The sequence below is a fragment of the Globicephala melas genome, chromosome 18, assembly GCF_963455315.2.
Source record: "Globicephala melas chromosome 18, mGloMel1.2, whole genome shotgun sequence".
NCBI lineage: Eukaryota > Metazoa > Chordata > Mammalia > Artiodactyla > Delphinidae > Globicephala > Globicephala melas.
The window spans coordinates 32,922,109-32,944,023 of NC_083331.1; the positions used below are offsets into that span (position 1 = coordinate 32,922,109).

General features: G+C 36.3%; 1 protein-coding gene across 1 annotated transcript in view; it reads left to right on the plus strand.

The window, feature by feature from the left end:
• TDRD3 (tudor domain containing 3) overlaps positions 1–12,373 on the plus strand; it is a 203,135-nt gene extending 190,762 nt beyond the window's left edge. Inside the window, exons 13-14 of the mRNA XM_030830358.3 lie at positions 6,320–6,445; positions 12,119–12,373. Of these exons, the coding sequence (XP_030686218.1) occupies positions 6,320–6,436 (117 nt within the window). The 3' untranslated portion in view covers positions 6,437–6,445; positions 12,119–12,373. The remainder of the gene's footprint in view (positions 1–6,319; positions 6,446–12,118) is intronic.
• The last annotated feature ends 9,542 nt before the right edge of the window (positions 12,374–21,915 follow it).

The following is a 21,915-nucleotide window of genomic DNA, read 5'->3' on the forward strand; positions in this document are numbered from 1 at the left end:
TCCTTTGCTTTGCAAAAGTGTTTAAGTTTCATTAGGTCCCATTTGTTTATTTTTGTTTTTATTTCCATTACTCTAGGAGGTGGATCAAAAAGATCTTGCTGTGATTTATGTCAAAGAATGTTTTTCCGAAGTTTTCCTCTAAGAGTTTTATAGTGTCTGGTCTTACATTTAGGTCTCTAATCCATTTTGAGTTTATTTTTGTGTATGGTGTTAGGGAGTGTTCTAATTTCATTCTTTTACTTGTAGCAGTGTGGGGTTTTTTTCTGCCACAAAATATTTGGTTAAAATAAATTATTACCGGACCTGGTATATTAAACAGATTATCTTAGAGCTGCTCTGAGGGAAAGAGGGATTATAATTCTGCATTACACTTTATTCTAAAATGGTATCTTATTTCACTCAAAGTTTCAAAAACAGATAAATTAGTTTATTAGCATAAAATTTGCTTATTTTGCTTATGTTTAATGAAGGCTGAGATTTTTATTTTTCCCCATTTAGGTATAGAAGGTGAGTTTGTATTGTCAAATGAGAAATTTAATTCATAGAAGTCAAAAGCAGGGTTTAGATTTTCCCTGTGATAAAACGCAAAGACAACGGTCTCTGAACTGAGTCAGGGGCCTGTGTTCCCGTTCCTGTTCTTTCAGCAGTTCATTTTCTTATATTAATCAAGCCACTCAACCTAGCTGGTTCCTAGTGTACAACAGAGGTTGAACCAGGTTGGGTTTTAGTTTTTGTGCTTTAGGGGTTACAGAACTTGGAAGAACTAAAGAAGAGAAAGCCAAGGGGATACTGTATGTAAAAACACCCACTGTAACCTGAGCCCATCTATTTTATATTGGAATTCTGTATAAAATTTCATTTGAAAGAAGAGTGTCACATTTACCCCAAAAATAGATGATGATTTTTAAAATTTAAATTTGCTCAATTAGATTATCCCCAAATCCTCTTCCAATTCTGGCATTCACTGTGTCTGTATTTCTTGTCCTCATTACTTGGAAGCATAGTGTGAAGGGCAGACAGGACTATGAATCAGAAGACCTACTAACTCAGGTTATGGTACTAATTACCTGAGCAAATTATAGCTTCTTAGTTTTTTGGACTAACTGTTCTTTACAGAAACTATCTGTTTTGTAGTCTGTGGTTCCAGGCTACCACAGACAGACCCAGTTTATTTTGTGGTGGAGTTGTAAATATGGAATTGGAATATATTTTTAAACAAGAATAATTGGTAAACTAAGGTCAGTGTTAATCATAATACTTGACTCCTGTAGGCACAGCTGTTATCCATAATCTTCAATTACTTTATTACTATCCAATTTTCAGTTGCTCTAATATAATAGAATATTAGTATAATTGATCTAAAATAGATTACTTAAAATATTTTAAGTTCTACTATTGGAATCCATTACATGAATTTTTGTTTTTGTTTTTGAATGGGGCAGAGGTACTTTATTTCATTACTTGGACTAAAAAGTAAAATCAAAGGTCAGAGTTTTCCAGTGGAAACCAAGAGGAAATGTTATGAATATCCAAGGTATAATCAAAATTATATATACAACCAAGAGCCAATTCAGAGAGCTCAATAATCTTCAAAGTGGTTTTCATACATTAATTAATGCTGATGGCATCCCAAGGGTGAAAGAAATTTAATTCTCATATTTTAGTTATAGATAACCACAGGAAGACTCTGAATGGATCAAGATGTGCCATTTTAATAAGGCAGGTCAACAAATATTTCATCAAATATCTACCACATCAGCAATATATGAGGCGCAAAGTATCCCACTGATGTGGCCTACTTTACAGCCTGTTTTTTTGTTTGTTTGTTTTAGACTTTATTTTATAGAGGAGTTTTAGATTCACAGCAAAACTGAGAGGGGTATGGGATTTCCCACATACTCTTCGCCCCCACACATGCATAGCTTCTCCCGTTTATCAACATCCCCCACCATCTATCCGTTGTACATATGTTACAATTGATAGACCTATATTAACTCATCATTATTTTCCAGAGCCCATAGTTTACCTTAGGGTTCACTCATGGTGTGCATTGGATTTGGACAAATGTATTGGGACATGTATCTACCATAATAGTATCATACAGGATAGTTTCACAGCCCTAAAAATCTTCCTGTGTTTTGCGTATTCATCCCTCCATCCCCCCTAACCCTTGGCAACCAATGATCTTTTTACTGTCCCTATTTTGCCTTTATTACATGATATTTTGGGAAAGCAGGTTTGTCTTTAAAATTATTGTTTGCTTAGGTTTTATATTAAAATTAGTTGCTATTTCTATAAACTGACTACACAAGTTAACCAGACAGGCAAAGGTGGTCTGGAAATTCATAAGTAGTTCATATGTGAATCACTCAAGGAGATATGTACTCATTAAGATTTCAGTGTTCAAAATATTCAGAGTTCAAGGATTATTGTTGAGGGTACGTTGTATACATTTTGTATGCTGGCTTGTGTTTTTGTGACTACTGTGCAAATTGTTAAAAGGAACTGACTAGAAAAATTTTTATTAAATTTCACACAAAGTAGCTATTAGAGGTGACAATATCAGTTAGTTTTTCCAAGTTTTTTGTGAAGAGAATTGCCATCCCTGTTCCCTACTCCCACCAGTAATCAATAATCGTTTTCTCCTTACAAAGTCATTGCTGTGCAAAAATGCTGAAGAAATGGTAATGTAAGATGAGGCAATTCAGTAAGTTAAGTAAGTATGAACATGTTGCTGAAGCAGAGGAAAACATAGTGTTGTCAGCGAATAGAGACCTCCCCACAGAAGTTCCATAAACGCAGCTTTTAGGCATTAGAGACAGAGGCAGAAGAAATATCCGAAAAGGAAAAGGGAAAGGGTGGCAAACCCAAACTTCCTGAATTTCAGAATTATTTTCCAGGCTGTCCTGGCACTTAGGAATAGGAAGTTTCCTCCTCCTCCATTTGCCTAGAGAGCATCCTTGGCCTCTACCTACTGGATGTAGTAGCAACTCCCCCCACCTACTCCTTCAGCTTGTAATAACCAAAAATGTCTCCAGACATTGGCTACCTCCCCTGCCCCCACACTGTGGGGTAGGGAAATCACTCCCAGTTGAGAACCACCAGATCCACCACCTTCTTTAGAGTGGTGGTTTATATGCTTATCTGCACATCACCTTTATTTGTGGAACAGAGAACCTGACCTGTATTTAAATGTGTTTCACACCTCCTACTGAAGTATGTTCCAGGTTCGAAGTAACTGATTTACAATGAGCTTTTCCAACAGCTCATTTATAAATGAGGAAATAGTGTATTTGTCTGTATTCTCACTCAAGATGTAGTTTGTGCTATCGAGAGACTAAAAATGATATGCAGGAAGGGTGTAGTTGTGACCCATCAAATGTGTTTTATAGGTGAAGTTGTGTATCTCCTTTTTGCATTGGTGCTGTGACTCTTTTTTTCCTTTCAACATATCACTTCATTCATGTTTGGTGTCACAATGATTATTGAATATGTATCTTTTCATTAAAAGGAGTAATAAACTACTAAATATTGGCATAAAAAGAGGGCACATTTTGAATATTATTTATTTGGTATTTTAAAACCAGGTAAATCTGATAGCATGGTGAGCAAAAATCTGAGTCCCAATAAAATGGTTCTAAATCTCAAAAGCTTTGTTGAAGGTGGCATTGGTCAGTTCCATTTTTGTGAACGTTATCACCAATCTTTTAAAGAACCTTGTCTGAGTTAGAAACAAAATGGCCCTGGTCTGGACTCTTCCTCTAGTGAGCTCTGTGACTTGGGAAAATCACCTCTCTGGGTTTAGAGATTCCTCATCTGTCAAATCTAAGGGGACAGACCAGATAGCCTTCCAGGACTGTGCCAGCTCAAAATACTGTCAGATTTTTTTTTAAATGTTCATGAACTGTGAAATTAATTTTTTTTTTAGTTCTAAAGCTGTTACAGAGTAGTGAAACTAAAGGAAGAAGATAAAGGTATAAATTTCATTCAAAGATGACTCCAAATAAACTGCTCTATTAAATTGAGCTGTGTGTTATATGGAAAGGGGTGCTCATTCAGTGCTAAAAATTACTAGCTCTAAACTGTATGAAGTGATTTTTGTGGGTAACCAGGTTTGCCCCCGACTACTCTGTGGGAAGAATATTTCAAAGTTAAAAGAGCAAGATTGTGCCTTTGACAACTGAAAACCAAGCTGTCAGAATTATTTTTATTTTTTGCTTCCATTTTGTATAAAATGATTGTGAAGACATCAAATAATGTCAAAGAAATCTCATGGTTGGTCATCTCTATAAAACCATTTAATCGGTTATGGTTAGTATAGTCTGAGATTCTTTTAAACAATAGAGATAGTTTTTCAAATAGCAATGGCATATTTATTATATAAATCCAGGTCACTCACTCAGTAAATGTAGGGTCCTACCTTTAATACTATATTTTATTGATAAAGTATATAGGTTTTTAGATGTCCTCTAACCAGTTTTGCAGCTGGGTGTGGAGAATAATAATATTCCATTCTAATTCCTAGAATAATTACTTCACCTTCTACAGCAGCAAACACATTTTTATCCTTCTCAGTTAATATGCACAGTTGCAAATGTCATATATCATAAAAATAGTTTCTTTTCAAATTTAGCTATAAGATTTGACAATAATCATTCAGAGCAGTGACCATATTAATAAAAAAATATTTCTCTTCTTTTCTGAGTACTTTAATTTTTCTTCCTGCATCTTGATTGCTTTACTGAATTATAGACATAATATCTGATACTTCTAACCATTTTGAGATTGATTATTAATGAAAGGGGCATAGAGAAAGGAGAACTAATCTGGAAGTTTGTCTCTAAAATGTTGTTATTGAGTTATGACAGATGTATTGTCAGATTTCTCTATTCTCTTATTTAGGTGATGATGGCCCCTTAAGGGTGATCATTAATTTTGGGCAATTAGTTTATTTCTTGTACATGCAGACTGAGACGTAAGGATTTAAATAGCAGTGTCTGAATCAAAACTCAGATTTATCTTTGAAGCATTAGGGCAAAGTCACAAAGCTTTCCTGGACTTCAGTGTCCTTTATATAAAATGGAGATAACGGTTCTTAAGAATACCGTGGAGAATGCCTATTAATGAGTGATATGTTCGTGCCAAATATTAAATATCATTTCTAAATAATAGGATTTGATCAAATTATCATAGCATCTTTCTACTTGCATCAAGTAAAATTGCAATAGTTGATCTGTAAAAATTAAAGAATAGAACTCAGTCTTTCATATAACTCCATTTGCTTTTAGGGTCAAAGGAAAGCAATCTTTTGGGACAGAAGATTCAACGATTAAGGAGGAATAGGAAGAAATAGGATAAATTTCCTAAATCATGCAAATTATTGTGCTCTGATAATTCAGCTGGAATTTAAACTCTGCTTTTGAAATAGATACTGTTTCTTTCATAAACAAAAATGAGAGCCAATTTTTTTCTATGAAGGGAACATACTTCACAGCTGCATTAATTTAAAACACTAAAATAACAGGGTGGCAGCACTCAGTAAGAAACCAGTGTGGCTTTTGGCTACATTTCTGTTGCTTCTAAGTCCTTTTCAAATATTGTAATTAACTATACTCTTTCTGCTGTTTATTCTGCTTATACTAATTTATCCATGCCATTCCTTGAGTTGCTGGTTCTACCCCCTTAGTAAGAAAGAATATGAGAAGAAAACAGTTTGCTTCTTACTGTGGCGATTGCTGTGTCTTGCATGAAGCTTTCTTTATATGGAAATTGTATTTCTCTCCTCATTCCAATCCATTATTTTTTTCCTGTCTCTAGATGTAAGGTTCTTAACGATGTTGGAGATTTCATCAGATGAGGACAAACAGCTGGTGAACATTCTCTGGCTCCTCAATCCCTTTTCCATATCTTACTAAAACCCCTTTCCATGATAAATACCTGGAAATATTTAGAAGCCCAAATATTCAATTAAAATTGTATTACGTTGCTCGCTTTTCTGTGTTTTCACCACATTGTGTCAAGTCATTTGAGGAGATAACCATAATATTATGTGGAAATAGTTTCCTTTTCTAGAATTAAATTTGATTCTAATGTTACTACTATAAATTTCATCCTACTATTAACAAGGACCAAAAGAGTTTTAACAATGTCCTTGCCTTTTTTTTTCTTTCCCCTGCCGCCTACTATTATAAAAATTGACAGATGTGAATCCCAGGGCAGCTTCTAAGAGGGTATATCAAAATGGGGACCATAAAATGTATTTAATGTAGGAAACTTGGAACTGTTTTGAACATGTTAAATCACTACTCTTTGCAAATAGGAAGAAGAAGCCACCTATGACCAAACTCTTGAATTCCGTAGAGGAGGTGATGGCCAACCAAGACGATCCACTCGGCCAACCCAGCAGTTCTACCAACCTCCCCGGGCTCGGACCTAATGTGAGAAGGTAAAGTTGACATTGTGAGGAGCTTTCCATGTAAAGAAAGATACTATCATGTTAAATATATAAGTCCAGTTATATATAATATATTATTATATATAATAATATATAAATATTATATATATATAATATTTCATAATAACATATAGACCTACCTCATTTTATTGTGCTTCATTGTATTGCACTTCACAGATATTGCATTTTTTACAAATTGGAAGTTTCTGGCAACCCAGCATCAAGCAATTCTATCAGTGCCATTTTTCTAACAGCATTTGCTCACTTTTCTGTCTCTGTGTCACATTTTGGTAATCCTCACAATATTTCAAACTTATTATTATTATTATATTTGTTATGGTGATCTGTAGTCAGTGGTCTTTGATGTTACTATTGCAAAATGATTATGACTCACTGAAGGCTCAGATGATGGTTAGCACTTTTTAGCAGTAAAGTATTTTTAATTAAGGCATGTACATCGCTTTTTAGACATAATGCTATTGCACACTCAATAGACAACAGTATAGTGTAAATATAACTTTTATATGCACTGAGAAACCAAAAACTTAAGGTGATTATTTTATTGCGATATTTACTTTATTGTGGTGGTCTGGAACTGAGCCCTCAGTATCTCTGGGGTTTGCCTGTAATAGAAGAAAACTAATGTTTTAAAACTACTTTCAATTATAAAGTATTTAAGATAATACCATAGTTACAAACTACTTTTTCTCCAAACCTTTCCCTGCAAATGCTATCCCTAATCCCCTTTTTTCTCTATACCTACTCTTTTCTATTGGAGGTGATGACAATCAGTGAAATGACTATAGGTTTGAAAGCAGGAAGAAGATGAAAGAAAACAAAGGACTAAATAATTATCAACCTGGGTAATTGAGTTTATTTTTTGTTTAATTGATTTCAGTCCTTTTTAAGAAAGAGGAAATGTTTCATATATATCTTCAGGAATTGGATGAAGACAACATGACTGCTTATTGAGATGTAATTTTGGGGCCTTATGGTGTCAGTACAGAAACTTTCATCTTAGAGTTTCAGAAAGAGAGGTGGTATCTGAAAATCATCTTCAGTAGGAAGGAAGAGAAATATAACAAAGTCAGCAAATTATAGGACCAATCTAAGACATTCTCATTTTGATGAACAAAGACCTTACTTCTTAATATGTTTTTAGAAAGAAATACTTTCACCATCTTTGGTAACATTTCTATTTTTTCCTTATGCCAGTGTTTTTGAATTTTTTTTTTTAATAATTAGAGTTTTCCCGTTACAGCTTTTGTTATACATCACATAAGACTATTTTAGACTTTATATCTTTTTTCTTAGTCTCTTCTTAGTAGCAAGACTATTGAGAATTTTTAAGAAATTGTTCCCAATTCCTTATTTCAGCTGTTCATTCTGATAATGCTGTTATCCACATTGTATTTGTCCCCTACTGTGTGACTCTCAAACCAGCCAAGACTGTTTAGCACTTGAAATGCAGCTAGCCTGCATTGAGATGTGCTATAAATAAAAAATGCATACCAGATTTCAGACTTAGTTTGAAAAAAAACTCAATAATTTTTATTATTTATATATCAAAATGATAATATTTTAATAGATTGGGTTAAATAAAAAGTTATTACAATAATTTCACCTGTTTATTTTTACTTTTTAATGTGGCTACTAGAAAAGTAAGAATTACGTATGCCTCACATTATATTTCTGGACAGCAATGTTCCAGAGCCTTATATCTCCTGCAGCTTCCCCAAAGCTCTTTCATTGGTTAAAAATTAGTTCTGTCATCCTAAATGAAGAAATGTTTTCCTGTATTTTCTAGCCCTTTGCTCCTTATGTAATAGTGTGCCTGGAGCAGAAGCCTGATGCTATTTGACTTCTGATTTACCCGAGTAAGCCAGTATAGCACCTTTTTCCTCTTATCGTTGGTTTCTCTTTGCACTTAATACAAGGCTGTCAAGTAAACAAACGTGACCTTTTGCCCACAGTATCACAGAAGAGCTACTTCTTGACTTTGGGCATTTTTCTGTAGCATGCAAGAATTGACCAAAGCAGAATCAAAGTATACGTAAGGACTTCAGCAACTTTACATTGTGCACGGTTGAACATCCACTTTTAAAATAAGCTCAGTGTGCTTATAATTAAATCTTATTTAAGGTAAATGAAAACAGAATTCCCTGTTAGCTTTCCAGGGTCTTCTAAATTGTTTAAAACAGGTTTTAAAATGAAGCCAAAGGTTCTCAACCCTCTGATTGCTCTAGGACAGTGGATGCAGGACTCTAGGGCTCTTCAAGGGTGCCTTAGGGCTGTTGAAGGGAGGGCTAGAAGTAGAGAGAAGATGGTGGGCGTGAGTAGCCAATGGGTAGCCAATGGGTAGAACTCTCAGTCCTCTGGCCTCTTCTTTAGTGTCTTTCATATGTTTTATACATTAGAGTTCCATCAAAAATTTCCTTTGAAAAAGAGTACACTGCTTAAAAGTAAATTATAAACCATAGCCCTGGGGTAATTGTAGCTTATTCGTATCAAACTGTACAGTGCAAATTGTTCCTAATGAACTAAAACGTTACAATCTTGTACAGTGCAAATTGTTCCTAATCAACTAAAACGTTACAATCTAAGTGGTTCGCTATGTTCCCTGAGCTAAAACTTCCATCTTTCCCAGATGCTTGCTTTGGATTATACTGTTGACATGGAAATCCTCACAGTAAGAAAATTAATTTTGGTGGGGGACAGTCCCATTATGGTATCACTAGAAAAACCTCACTGCAAAATTTACTCTAAAAATTAATTAGTAAGACACATGTGATCTTGGTTGAGAAAACTTATTTATTCATTTTTGTACTTAGTTCAAACATATGTTATGAAAAATTATGAAGTAGAATTAAATATACTATCTTTGAATGGGAGGTTCAGCAATAAGAATTATACTTTTTGCTTTTGTCACACAACTGAATATATTATTTTCTTTTTTTTTAAGTTGATATATTTATTACTTTTTTTTCTTAAGATATAATTTTAAATGAAAGGTTTTTAGCATAGGCCTTTTATTTTTTTATTATTTTTAATACATCTTTATTGGAGTATAATTGCTTCACGATACTGTGTTAGTTTCTGTTGTACAACAAAGTGAATCAGCCACATGCATACATGTATCCCCATATCCCCTCCCTCTTGCGTCTCCCTCCCACCCTTCCTATCCCACCCACCCCTCTAGGTGGTCACAAAGCATGGAGCTGATCTCCCTGTGCTTCCTACTAGCTGTCTATTTTACATTTGGTAGTGTATTTTGTTTTTATTTCCTCATTCCTGGTTTCCATTTAACTTAAACATTTAAAAAGAAGATATACACTGTATCCAGCCATTTGACTTCCAGCAAATATAAGCATGAATTCTAATATATGCTGAAATTTTTGTAAGATTTTGTTATTTAAAATTATTCAAGATAGTAAGAAACACTTAAGACACTTTCTTTTATCAGTTCTAAAGAACATAATTTCGTAGTCATAATCTTTATGTTTTGGGTACTTTGCTAGGTGATGAATGACCCATAGTAGCTGCGAAGTAAGTGTTTTTTAAATCAATGTATTAAATCCAAGATTTAAAGTTGTTGATGTGTAATTTACATTCTTTGATTATCCTAAGAAGGTTTTTTACAAGCCTTCTATACCATCGCCACCACCGCCCACCCCTACATACTCATATACTTCCCCCAAAGTGGAAAGGGAATTAGATTCTGCTTGAGCCTGGTACTAAGGACAACATCAGTGCTTAGCAAAAGCAAGAGATAGCTGGGAGTTAGGGCTCAGTGGAGGAGGAGGTCTCTGGGGGCAATGTGGGAAATAGGCCTAGGTCTGAGAGAGTGCTGGCAAGTCAGATTCACCCCCTGAGGGGAGAGAGGGCCCAAAACCTCTAGTTCCTGGGCTCGTCATTGTTACAGACAACTTAGAGATAAGAGCATATATGGATAGAGAAAGTATACATAGTTATTTAATCAATGAAAATGACCAGAACTATGTGCATTTGGAGAGGTCTCTGACATTATTGGAGTCCTAGGAATTAGATACCAGTTATTGGTGGTGGCAGAAGAGTACGGCTTTAGACACGTTAAGAGTTTGACTTTGATGTGTTCGGTGCTATCATGAACTTCTGAATAAGAATTATATGATTAAAATTAAGCTTAAGAAATATTGCTGTTATGACATATATATACTACTAGGTATAAAATAGAGAACTAATGAGAACCTACTATATAGCACAGGGAACTCTACTCAATGCTCTGTGGTGACCTAAATGGGAAGGAAGTCCAGAAAAGAGGAGATATATGTATACATATGGTTGATGCACTTTGCTGTACACTTGAAACTAACACAACATTGTAAACAATACCTCAATTAAAAAAAAAAAAGAAATAAATATTGCTGTTGGATGTAGGATGGATTACAACACCAGGAGGGAAAGAATCTAAGAAGCTATTGCACTGGTCCGGTCAAAGAGTTACAGCCTCGTGTCCTGCTGTAAAAGGAGAGAAATGGCAGACCTGTGTAGAAAGACCTTGTCACACACATCAGCAGGAAGCTCCCTAGTGCCATGGAGGTTAAGGCTAAGTATGCAAAGTGGTTTAATAAATGGTGACTCACTTTTAATTTTATTTCTAGTTTCTTATTTGTTTCATGAAAGAGTAGCCTTCACAGTTTTGCATATTAACCAGAAACCTTGAAACCAATAGCTAAGCATAGACTACTATATAAATACCATGACTTTGTTTATTTTGTAAGGTCCAGGTTTTAGCACCATTTGTAGCTGGTAAAAGATGGATTTTTAAATGGCTTTTTTTTTTTTTTTTTTTTGGCAATCTAGATCAGCATCTTTTTGCAAAATTTTTCAAATCAAGGTCAGGGAAGTGATTGCCATGAAGATAGCTATTATTACAGGACCCCGTGATGCCAGCTGGATAGGCATCGTGTGAGGATAATAGTACCCAAAGCTCTTTATTTTCTAATCAGGAGACTATTTACCTCAGAAGACTTCTGCGCTGTTTGAATGCAGCCGTGGGAATGCTACCCATCCCTGCCCAACCATTCTTTCATCCATGAGACTGAAATAGGACTGAAGCAAACAAGGCTTCCCTCACCACCTCTCTCAGCCTTTTCTGTTGTCACCACCCAGAGTGTTTCTACTAGAGTGGTATCTGATAAAGGTGGGGGGCAGGCAGGGGGAGGCGACAGACTCAAGTAAATTACTTGTGAGACTAAACCAGCTCAAAGGTGTTCAAAGGGGAAATGGAGGTGAGTAGAATGGGGGTAGAAGTGCATTGGCAGACTGCATCTTTTTTAGGTCATCCTCTGTTAAACTCTACTCAGTTAATCCGAATTCCTGAAGTGCACATGCTAGCAATAGAGAGACTAACAGTGACAGAGATGTACTTTAAGAATTTCTAGAAGAAAAAATTATTTAAAATATTTTGCTTTTTGTTTACATACTGATTTATAGAAATTATAAATCAGTTTATTTATAAATCAGTATGTTTATGAATTAACAGTGTCCAATTTGCTCTACTTGTGATCTATTGATACTTACACAAACGCTTCACATTTACAGGTAAGTTTCAGCAGTGTATCTTGCGTATGGAAAAGTCAATTTGAGGGTCCAGTTTCACTTTCTTCCTCTCTTTTTAAATAGAGTCTTTGTGAAGAAAGGAGCTGTTGACTGAAACATCCTGGTCAAAACCTGTTGATAGACCTCCTACTTGCCCTTCAGAATAAGATGGAGCCATGGTGGATATTATTATTTGGAGAACTAAAAGACAGATTTTAGGGGCAAAAATTCAACCCACGTAAAGAATGGGGGAAACAATACAATAAATTAAGCAAATACCTTTTACAAGTGAAAGAATTTTTTCTTCTGCCATCAATAAAACCAGTGCACTATTAAATACATTGTTTTGCTGTATGTTTTATTTGCTGAATGTTATTTTTCTTGTTCATCTGGTACTAACCCCATACTAATTGCCTTCTGTAGAATGGCAATTACAGCATACTGATGCCTCCCTGTAATTACAGAATAAACTGACTTACACAGCTTGCCACATTTCTTACAAAACAACCTGAAGCCAAATAGCAGTTCTTAGTATGGTAACACTACTAAATATGACAGCAAAAAATATTCAAAACTTGTATATGTTGTTTTAGCACTCTATGAATGTAATTTGATTGAAAAACAGGCATTCCCTTCCTTATAAAATGTGCAGTGGATCTCTTAAGATGCATCTGGTTGCAGATAACAGAAAACACAGCTCAAACTGGCTTAAACACTAAAGTACTGACTGACTTCACTACCAGAAGCACAGTAGATTTCAGCTGGTTTAATTTAGTGACTCAGAGTTGTCATGAAAGGTCCTGATTCTTTGCATCTCATTTCTGCTCTCTCTGGCATAAGCATTCTACAGCAGGCTGCCCCATGTGAGCCCAGGATGGCTACAGCTTCCTGAGCTATTAAATCCAGCGATGCGGTTGGGGTCCCTTCCAGAAGTGCACTTAGAAGAGAAGTGAAGCTTTCACACTCAGGCCACATTTATCTGTATTGTGTGACTTTTCAACCTATGAACCAGAAACTTCAGCAAGGGTCTGTGGGTTAGTTTAGGCCTGATCCAAGTGTCCCACCCTTACAAGTGGGGGCCATCTGCTTTCCTGGAAGCATATTCGATTTGAGGCAGAGGATATATATCTGAAAGTCAGGATACTTGCCGAAAGGAGGGGGAGAGGTGTTGAAGAAGCAACCAGAATGTCCATTACAGAGAACCAGTACGTCTAAACTACAAACTCTTAATTTAATAGGACAAAAATAATAGTCTTAGTCCCATGAAGTAAGAAGTGAGTAGTTAAAAAGAAATAAGGAGAGGACTTCCCTGGTGGCGCAGTGGTTGAGAGTCCGCCTGCCCATGCAGGGGACACGGGTTCGTGCCCCGGTCCGGGAAGATCCCACATGCCGCGAAGCGGCTGGGCCTGTGAGCCATGGCCGCTGAGTCTGTGCGTCCGGAGCCTGTGCTCCGCAACGGGAGAGGCCACAACAGTGAGAGGCCCGCGTACTGCAAAAAAAAAAAAAAAAAGAATGGAATCTTGCCATTTGCAAAGACATGGATGGACCTAGAGGGTATTATGCTAAGTGAAATAAGTGAGACAGAGAAAGACAAAGACCATATGATTTCACTTATATGTGGAATCTAAAAAACACAACAAATGAATAAACATAACAAAAGAGAAACAGACTCATAGATACAGAGAACAAACAGGTGGTTGCCAGAGGGGATGGGAGTAGAGGGAGGAAAGAAATAGGTGAGAGATTAAGAGGTACAGACTTTCAGTTACAAAATAAATGAGTCATGGGTGTGAAATGTACAGTGTGGGGAATATAGCCAATAATTATGTAATGTCTTTGTATAGTGACAAATGGTAACTAGACTTATTATGGTGATCATTTTGAAATGTACAGAAACATCAAATTACTATGTTGTGTACCATGAACTAACATGGTATTGTAGGTCAATTATACTTCAAAAACAAACAAATTCATAAGAAAAGAGATCAGATTTGTCATTACCAGAGAGGGAGGAAGGGGGTTGGGGGGAATTGGATGAGGTGATCAAAAAGTATAAGCTCCTAGTTATAAGATAAATATGTACTAGGGATGTAATGTACAATATGATAAATATAATTAACCCTGCTGTAGTTATATATGAAAGTTGTTAAAAAAGTAAATCCTAAGAGTTCTTGTCAGAAAGAAAATATATTTCTATTTCTTTAATTTTATATCTGTGTGAGATGGTTGATGTTCACCAAACTTACTGTGGTAATCATTTCATGATGCATTTAAGTCAAATCATTATGCTATACACCTGAAACTTACACAATGCTTTTCAATTATATCTCAATAAAACTGGAATTAAAAAAAGAACGTAGGGTTATAATCAACTGCTTCAGTAAGAGAGGCCTCTGAAAGGGTCTCTTGCATTCTCAAAGCAAAGCTTACTAATTAGTTTTAAGTGTTTCCTAATCTGAGAAATGACAAGAATGAGAAAGAGACATATTTGGGGAACATTTTTTTTCTTCTCATTCAATTTCTCTCCTTTGAGAGCACAGGTATGAAACATACTAGTAGCACAGTGACTGCTTTGAAGGATTTGGGATCCTTCTGGGCTAGAGAAATACCAGGAAAAACTGGGTTGCTACTTAGAGAATATGGGGCTTAAAGAGGTGCTACTTGTTTGTTTTGTTGTTTATTTGCTTATATTAGAGATTCTGCCCACAAGAGCATGGGGTGAAACAGCGGTCAAAGGGAAAATGGAAAGTTAAAAATAAGGATACAGATAAAGGAAAGAACTCTTAGGGAAATACTTGAAAATGAAGACAGGCTCTTTCAGCCCCCATTTTCCAAGAGGGCAGGTTGTCTGCATAATGGAGAACTCCCACCCCCATCCAGAACGTAGAAATCTTGGTATTAAAACTTCTTATGAGATTTTTTCTGAGTCATCTGAGGGTGTTCTCTGGGCAGTAGCGTGGATTCTTCTGGCACATGGTGAGGTCTTTTTTCCTTGCTAATTTTTCCATCTTCCTTCTTTCCAGATAATAGAAAGTCAATTTTATGACCATGGTTAGACTGACCATGTAGGTTAAAAATATCAAGACATTGCTTGCTGGTATTGTCAGGTCCACATTATATAATCCAGATTCATAGACATTATAATTTGAGAGAATTATGATGGCATCATATTTAGTTTCACATTGGGATGATCTTAACTGAAGTCATATAATGACTCAATTCAGAGATTGCTGGGCTCAACCTCAATGAAACTTTTATAAAAGGCTTTGAGAGACTAGCTGCCCATCTTGCAGGGTCTAAATAGTTTTTTAAAAAATAAATTTAGAACAGCAATAGTAAGAAAATGTAGCCTCATGAAAGGGCAGACAGAACTTTTTTTTTTTTTGATACCTATTTTTATGTCATCTGGTTTAAGAGATACAGAAATACCCATAATTTTCACAGGCTGTTAAATGCTTTGAGGTTTATAGGCAAAGAACAAAGTTAGAGGAATGTGGTGACATATTCCAACTTCAGGTGTCATATTCTTGCCCTTTCGTCACAAAAGAAAGGCTGTTTTGTTAAAGTTCGAGTTCACAGGATTTCTGCTTGTGTCAGGATAGAGCAACAGAGGAAGGCTTTACCTTCCTGCCTGAAACACATAAAGAACTGGACTAAATACATGAGACATTGGAACTCAAGACATTGGACATGGGCAACAAGGTACAGTGACTCTTGAGAGATGAGAAGCAACTGGGTGAGCCTTACAATTGCTTCAGCTTACTGCCTGGAGGAAGTTTTAAGGCCATGGTGAAGGGAGGAGGAACCCAGGTGGTACCTGTCAGTCTCTGTGAGTTGAGAGATAGAGGGGAGAGCTTAGGGAAGACAGGGTTGGTAGATTTTGCAGGGCAGAATACCAGAGAAATGTTGTTTGACCTAAATCTAATATGTAAAACCATAAAAGATCTGGGAGAAAACAGGAAATCTTCATGACCTTGTGTTTAGACACAGTTGTTATGTATAACATCAAAAATATGATCCATAAAAGAACAAACTGATAAATAGTACTTAATCAAATTAAGAACTTATGTTTCTCAAAGACACTGTTAAGAAAATTTAAAAGAAAACAAGCCAAAGATTTGGGAAAAATATTTGCAAATTACATATCTGATAAAGGACTTGTATACATAATAAAGAGTTCTCAAAACACAATAAGAAATCAGTCTTATTGAAAAATGGGCAAAAGATTTGAACAGTTGACCAAAGAAGATATACAGATGGCAAATAAGACGATGAAAAGATGCTCAAAATCATTAGTCATTAAGGAAATGCAAATTAAAACCATAATGAGGTAACCGGTACACACCTATTAATATGACCAAAATTGAAAAGACCCTCCATACCAAGCGTTGGCAAAGAGGTGGAGGAATGGAACTCCCATACACTGCTGGTGAGAATGTAAATGATACAAACTGCTTGGAAAACAGTTTGACAGATTCTTAAAAAGTTAAACATACATATATACCCATCGTATGACCCTGTCATTCCACTCCTAGTTATTTACCCAAGACAAATGAAAGCAGATATTCATACTTAGACTTGTATATAAATGTTCATAGTATCTTTACTTGTAATAGCCCCAAACTGGAAACAACCCAAATGTCCTTTAACGTGTGAATGCATAAACAAGTTGTAGTATATCCATAAATAAAATACCACTCAGCAATGAAAAGGAATGAGCTGATCAATATTTCATGCAACAACAGAAATGAATCTCAAAGTAATTATGCTGAGTGAAAGAGGCTACATGCTCCTGCTTAGAGGGAGGGGAAAGGGAGGGACAAAGAGGGGGGAGAACAATTGCTATACGCCAATCATACCTCAATAAAACATCTTAAAAAAAATTGTAAACTCAATGTGGATGTTTTCTTGCTCTTCCCCTAACTCACTGAAATAATACTGGACACTACTGCTGCATTCAATGAAAAAGTCACATTATAACCTTTTACTCTTCACTGGGTTGTGGTGACAGTATTCTGACAGATATAATTGGCTTTGTTAGAAAATATTTAACCTCAAAAATATTCTTTATGATCATTTTAGAGATATGGAATCTTTAAAATTGCCACTGTCATTTGTAAAGCTCTTAATTCTCAGAGGCCAGATAGGTCATTATAATTATTGTTATTTTTGTTGTGTTAGTACTACTTAGACTTTTAAACTAAGGCTTCTTGGGGCCTGGGTTTTATATATATGTATGTGTACCTAAATTTTCTATTTTCAGACTTTTATCTTTCAGAAGCCTCAGGCATTTCTTTAAAAGGACTAGGGTTTTTAATAGAAAACATTTGCTTGTCTGAGCCCTTTTGTTTTTTCCTTTTATTTATTATACAATTTTCAAGTACTGACAGAAGTAACTCTAGTACCTGTGGCCTAATTTGCTACTTAATAGGTACCTGTTTTAATTTCATAAATCCTTTAGGTCTTTAGGGAAAATAAACCCATAAGTGGTTAACTCTGGCATTTTTACAGTACATTGAATTCTTCTAAACTTTACATGGCACTTTTTCAAAATGAAGTAAGTTTTCCCCCTTCTATCTTATATTGCATCTGTATGACATATACATGCTAAAATAAAGACAGTGGGCTTCCCTGGTGGCGCAGTAGTTAAGAATCCACCTGCCAATGCAGTGGACACGGGTTCGAGCCCTGATCCGGGAAGATCCCACATGCCACAGAGCAACTAAGCCCGTGCACCACAACTACTGAGCCCATGCCACAACTACTGAAGTCCACACCTGTAGAGCCCGTGCTCCACAACAAGAGAAGACTGCAATGAGGAGCCCACACACCCCAAGGAAGAGTAGCCCCTGCTCACTGCAACTAGAGAAAGCCCGCGTGCAGCAACGAAGACCCAACACAGCCAAAACTAAATTAATTAATTAATTTATTTATTTAAAAAATAAAATAAATACATTTACGTGGTAGCGTTTACACACTATCGTAACTCTTCTGTTATTGGTACTCAGGTTTATATGCACTGAATAAATAACACGTACATTTTGTCTTAACCTGTTGCTTTCAATGTATAACATGCTAAAACTCATAAACTCAGATGCATGTGATAATCACAAGGTTGAAGATTTTTATAACCATTTTATAGGAAACACTTTATTTTGAGATGGAACATGGTAATTTTTCCATGTCTTCATGGTATTTGCAAAACGATACCCTTTATATACAAATGTTTCCAACTAAATTCTTCTTCGTATCTCTTAAAAATGTTTTGGGAACACATTTCTTTGTCCTGCTGAATTCAGGCCATTTACTATTTTCTCGTTCATGAACATGGGTAGAAACAGATTCTGGGTAGGCCAGATTACAGTTTAGTCATCTACTAAAATAATTTCCTCTGTGAATAATTCAATCAACTTAATACAAGAAAATTGTGCCGTATGCTGTAAATAAGCTGCTTATATGAAACCAGCTTTTTCCAACAGGAATTGTTCCTTCCAGGTGCCATTTATATCACTTCTTGGAACTTAATTCTTGGACTCCTTACAGTGAACAGTTCCTACTTAAGTGTCATGGTCATGTCCAGTTGCTCAGTTAATATTTCCTGGGTTCAAATGTTTCTACTTCAACCCCTGAATCTGATTCTTAGATTTTAGACACCAATAAAAGGAAGCTACTTATACTATCAGAGTAACACTAAAACACTGCACCAGTGGAATTACTTACTAATTCACATTTGTAAGAAAGTGGACACCTTTTGGATTGTTTATCCAGCCCCCTTCTCTTGGCACTGCTTTTCCCCCTATCTTTCATACTTTCAGAAAGAACCATTATGTTTGTATATTATTTACAGCAGGGAGGAAGTAGAATCATGAAGTAGCTGGGATCAAAGTCTCTACCTCTTCTTGACCTTGTGAACTTAAGTAGCTTAACCTTTCTAAGTCTTTGTTTCCCCATTTGGAAAATAGTAGGACTTACTTTGTAGGATTATTGTGAGACAGATAGAAGCAGCTGCTGACAGCCAGGTGCTGGCCTGGAACTCAACTCAACTCTCTTTTTGCCCATAAACAATTTCACAGAATATCAACAGCAGACAAAGTCACTTGGAAAATGAAGAAGCAAGAAAAAACAAAAACACTCTATAATCATGTCTGAATACCAAAAGAAACCAAAACACCAGAGAAATAATTTAAAGAGCCAAAACCAAAACAAGAATTTGTCCAAACCACAAAAATGACTGAACTTCTCCCTTTTCTGGCTAATTTGAAAGACTGCTGCTCCTTTACCAAGCAGAGTTTCAGCTCTGCTTCATTCATCCCACCACCGAGATAACAAGTATGAAGATATCCAATCAAAGAATTTTTCTGCTTCTTGACAACATCCAACGCTGAGCAAAGCCTACTTTTCTTGTACCATTCCAAAAGTCCCATAATACAAGGCCAAATTCTACTGTGTTAACCACATTTTCTGGTTTCTGTATTTGATGTGCTGATCTCTGGGACATTGCTTTCATACGAAAACTAACCAATCCAAAGTCCACTTACCCTCGTGAGACACTAATCCCCTGCCCTAATCTTCCCAGGGCTAGGCATCAGACAAATAAGGGCATCCTCTACACCCCAGAGTCCACTGAAATTATTTAAACTATTGTAAACCTGGTCAGCCCATCCGTTCCTGGGAAAACCACAATACATGAAAGCTCTTCCCAGTTTCCCTCACTCTCTCTCTGCCTGCCATCAACCTTTGTGTTCTCTCCTGCGGCATGTCCTCCTATTCTTGGAAACTGTGCATAATAGACTATCTTTTCAATGGCACTTGTCTTCTAATCTGCTGTCCACAACAAATTTGAGTAAAACCAAAATCTCAGGTACATTTTTAAATACCTATAACAAGTCCTTTCTAGCATCTTCTTACTAAGACATCACACAGTTCTCCATGACATATGGTCTCTTTCATTGCAATGAGCCAATAAACCAAATTTGTTCAACAACAGGTATATTTCTGGAAGTCTTTGGCTGGTCCTTGGTTGATCATCAATGCTTTCCAAAGAAAGATCTCAATCAAAAGGGGGAAATGTGAAAGGAAAATCAGATTGGAGTTGGTATTGCTAAGAGAGCTCTCTAAAATGGAGCTGGGGGACTAATGAGGAAGTGAGAATTATGCACTTCTCAACCCGGATGGAATCTGAACTTTTGACCACTTATCAGGCATGAAGAACATCTGCCCAAAGTTCCAGAAACTGAAGATACTTATTGGATCCTTACCCTAAATAACTTGTGACATCCTATCCTTTAAAGGCAAATCTTCCTTTTTGCATCACAGCTAATCATCATTCTTGCAAGGCAACTTTAACAACCTTGTGGATTTGCCTTTATGAGCCCCTGACTCATTCTCTTCCTTGGAACACTCTCAGTTTTACCCAAATAAGTGTCTCCTGAATTGTAATTCCTAAGACCCCAGATAAAGCTCTTTGTCCTTTGCAGCCTTGATGCTGATTACTGTTTGACATTACATGACATCAGAAGTGGGATCCTAAGTGATTTACCTTTACCTCTGGTACTGCCGTGGTTACTGATTATTGTTTGACACCGTCGCTAATTTTCTCAGTGTTTTATTAGGACCCTTCAAGAACTTGTTATATTTACCACAAATATAGAGATGCTGCTGCTAGTGGTGCCATGGGGTGGTTGTTATGCTTCCTTCTTTTGATCTCTTTTACTTGTGAGCTGTATTGCCCTCTATGGCACTAAGTTTGTTTAAGGTCTCAAGCCTTCCAATCTTTCAGGCTATGCTTTATAACATGTTTGTCCACATACTCCCTGAACATGAAAATAGAACAAAACTAAAAAACTATATACCTTCTAGCATACAGTTAAAGAGAAAAACTGCAGGCCTCAAATGGTGTCACTTATGCTAAAGCCAAACCTCGATTTAATACCTAACCTAACTGCAGTTTCAACTGTCACCAGAAGTATAAACTTAATCCACTAGTCTAAAATTTACTGGTCAGCACCACTGAGGTAGTAGGTCTTGTGGGCCCTCTTCATCCCCCAAAGGAAGAAGAGGCAACCTGCATAATAAAACCCTTGCCACTCTCTTCCCCACAAAAGCAGATGTCCTGACCTAAAAATAATCCTTTCTTTTCTTTTGCTAGTAGCTCCCTTGTCCCACCCTTCTTTCTGTAAAAACATTCCATTTTATACAATCCCTCAGAAGGCTCTTCCAGTTGCTAGAATAGATGCTGTCTGATTTATGAATTGCCTAATAAAGCCAATTAGATCTTCAGATTTACTTGGCTGAATTTTGTTTTTAACAATATTGTTAAGTCAACATAAAAAATTTTTCCATGTACTTTTTTTTTTTTTTCCATGTACTTTTAATATCTTTATATATTTGTAACAGGGAAGAGCCAATTTTGACCCCATGTTGGATCTGTTTCTTTTACTTTAACCTCTGTTTTTCCTTGTTTTTGTTATTATAATCCCACATAATGGCCTGCCTCAGGGAACCCTGCCTCTCTGCCTGAATGTTAAACTAAAGCGCCTTTGTTCAGCTCACAGGGAGACAATCTGACCCTGCCCACCTGTGAAAGCCTGCGGAAAAGAAGAAATTAACAGATCCCCTCCCTGTGGCTGGCCATTCCAGGAGATGTTTGCAAGACTTATGGCCTTTTTACTTTACTTCCCCCCTTCCTCCCCCTCTCTGTTCTATAAAATAAACTGGCATCCAAACCCCAATAAGATGGTTTCTTTGAGACTTCAGTCTGCCATCTTTGTCAGTCGGCTTCCCGAATAAAGCCGTATTCCTTGTCTCAACACCTCGTCCCCCAACTTATTGGCTGTTGTGCAGTGAGCAGAGCGAGCTTGGACTCAGAAACATATATTCTT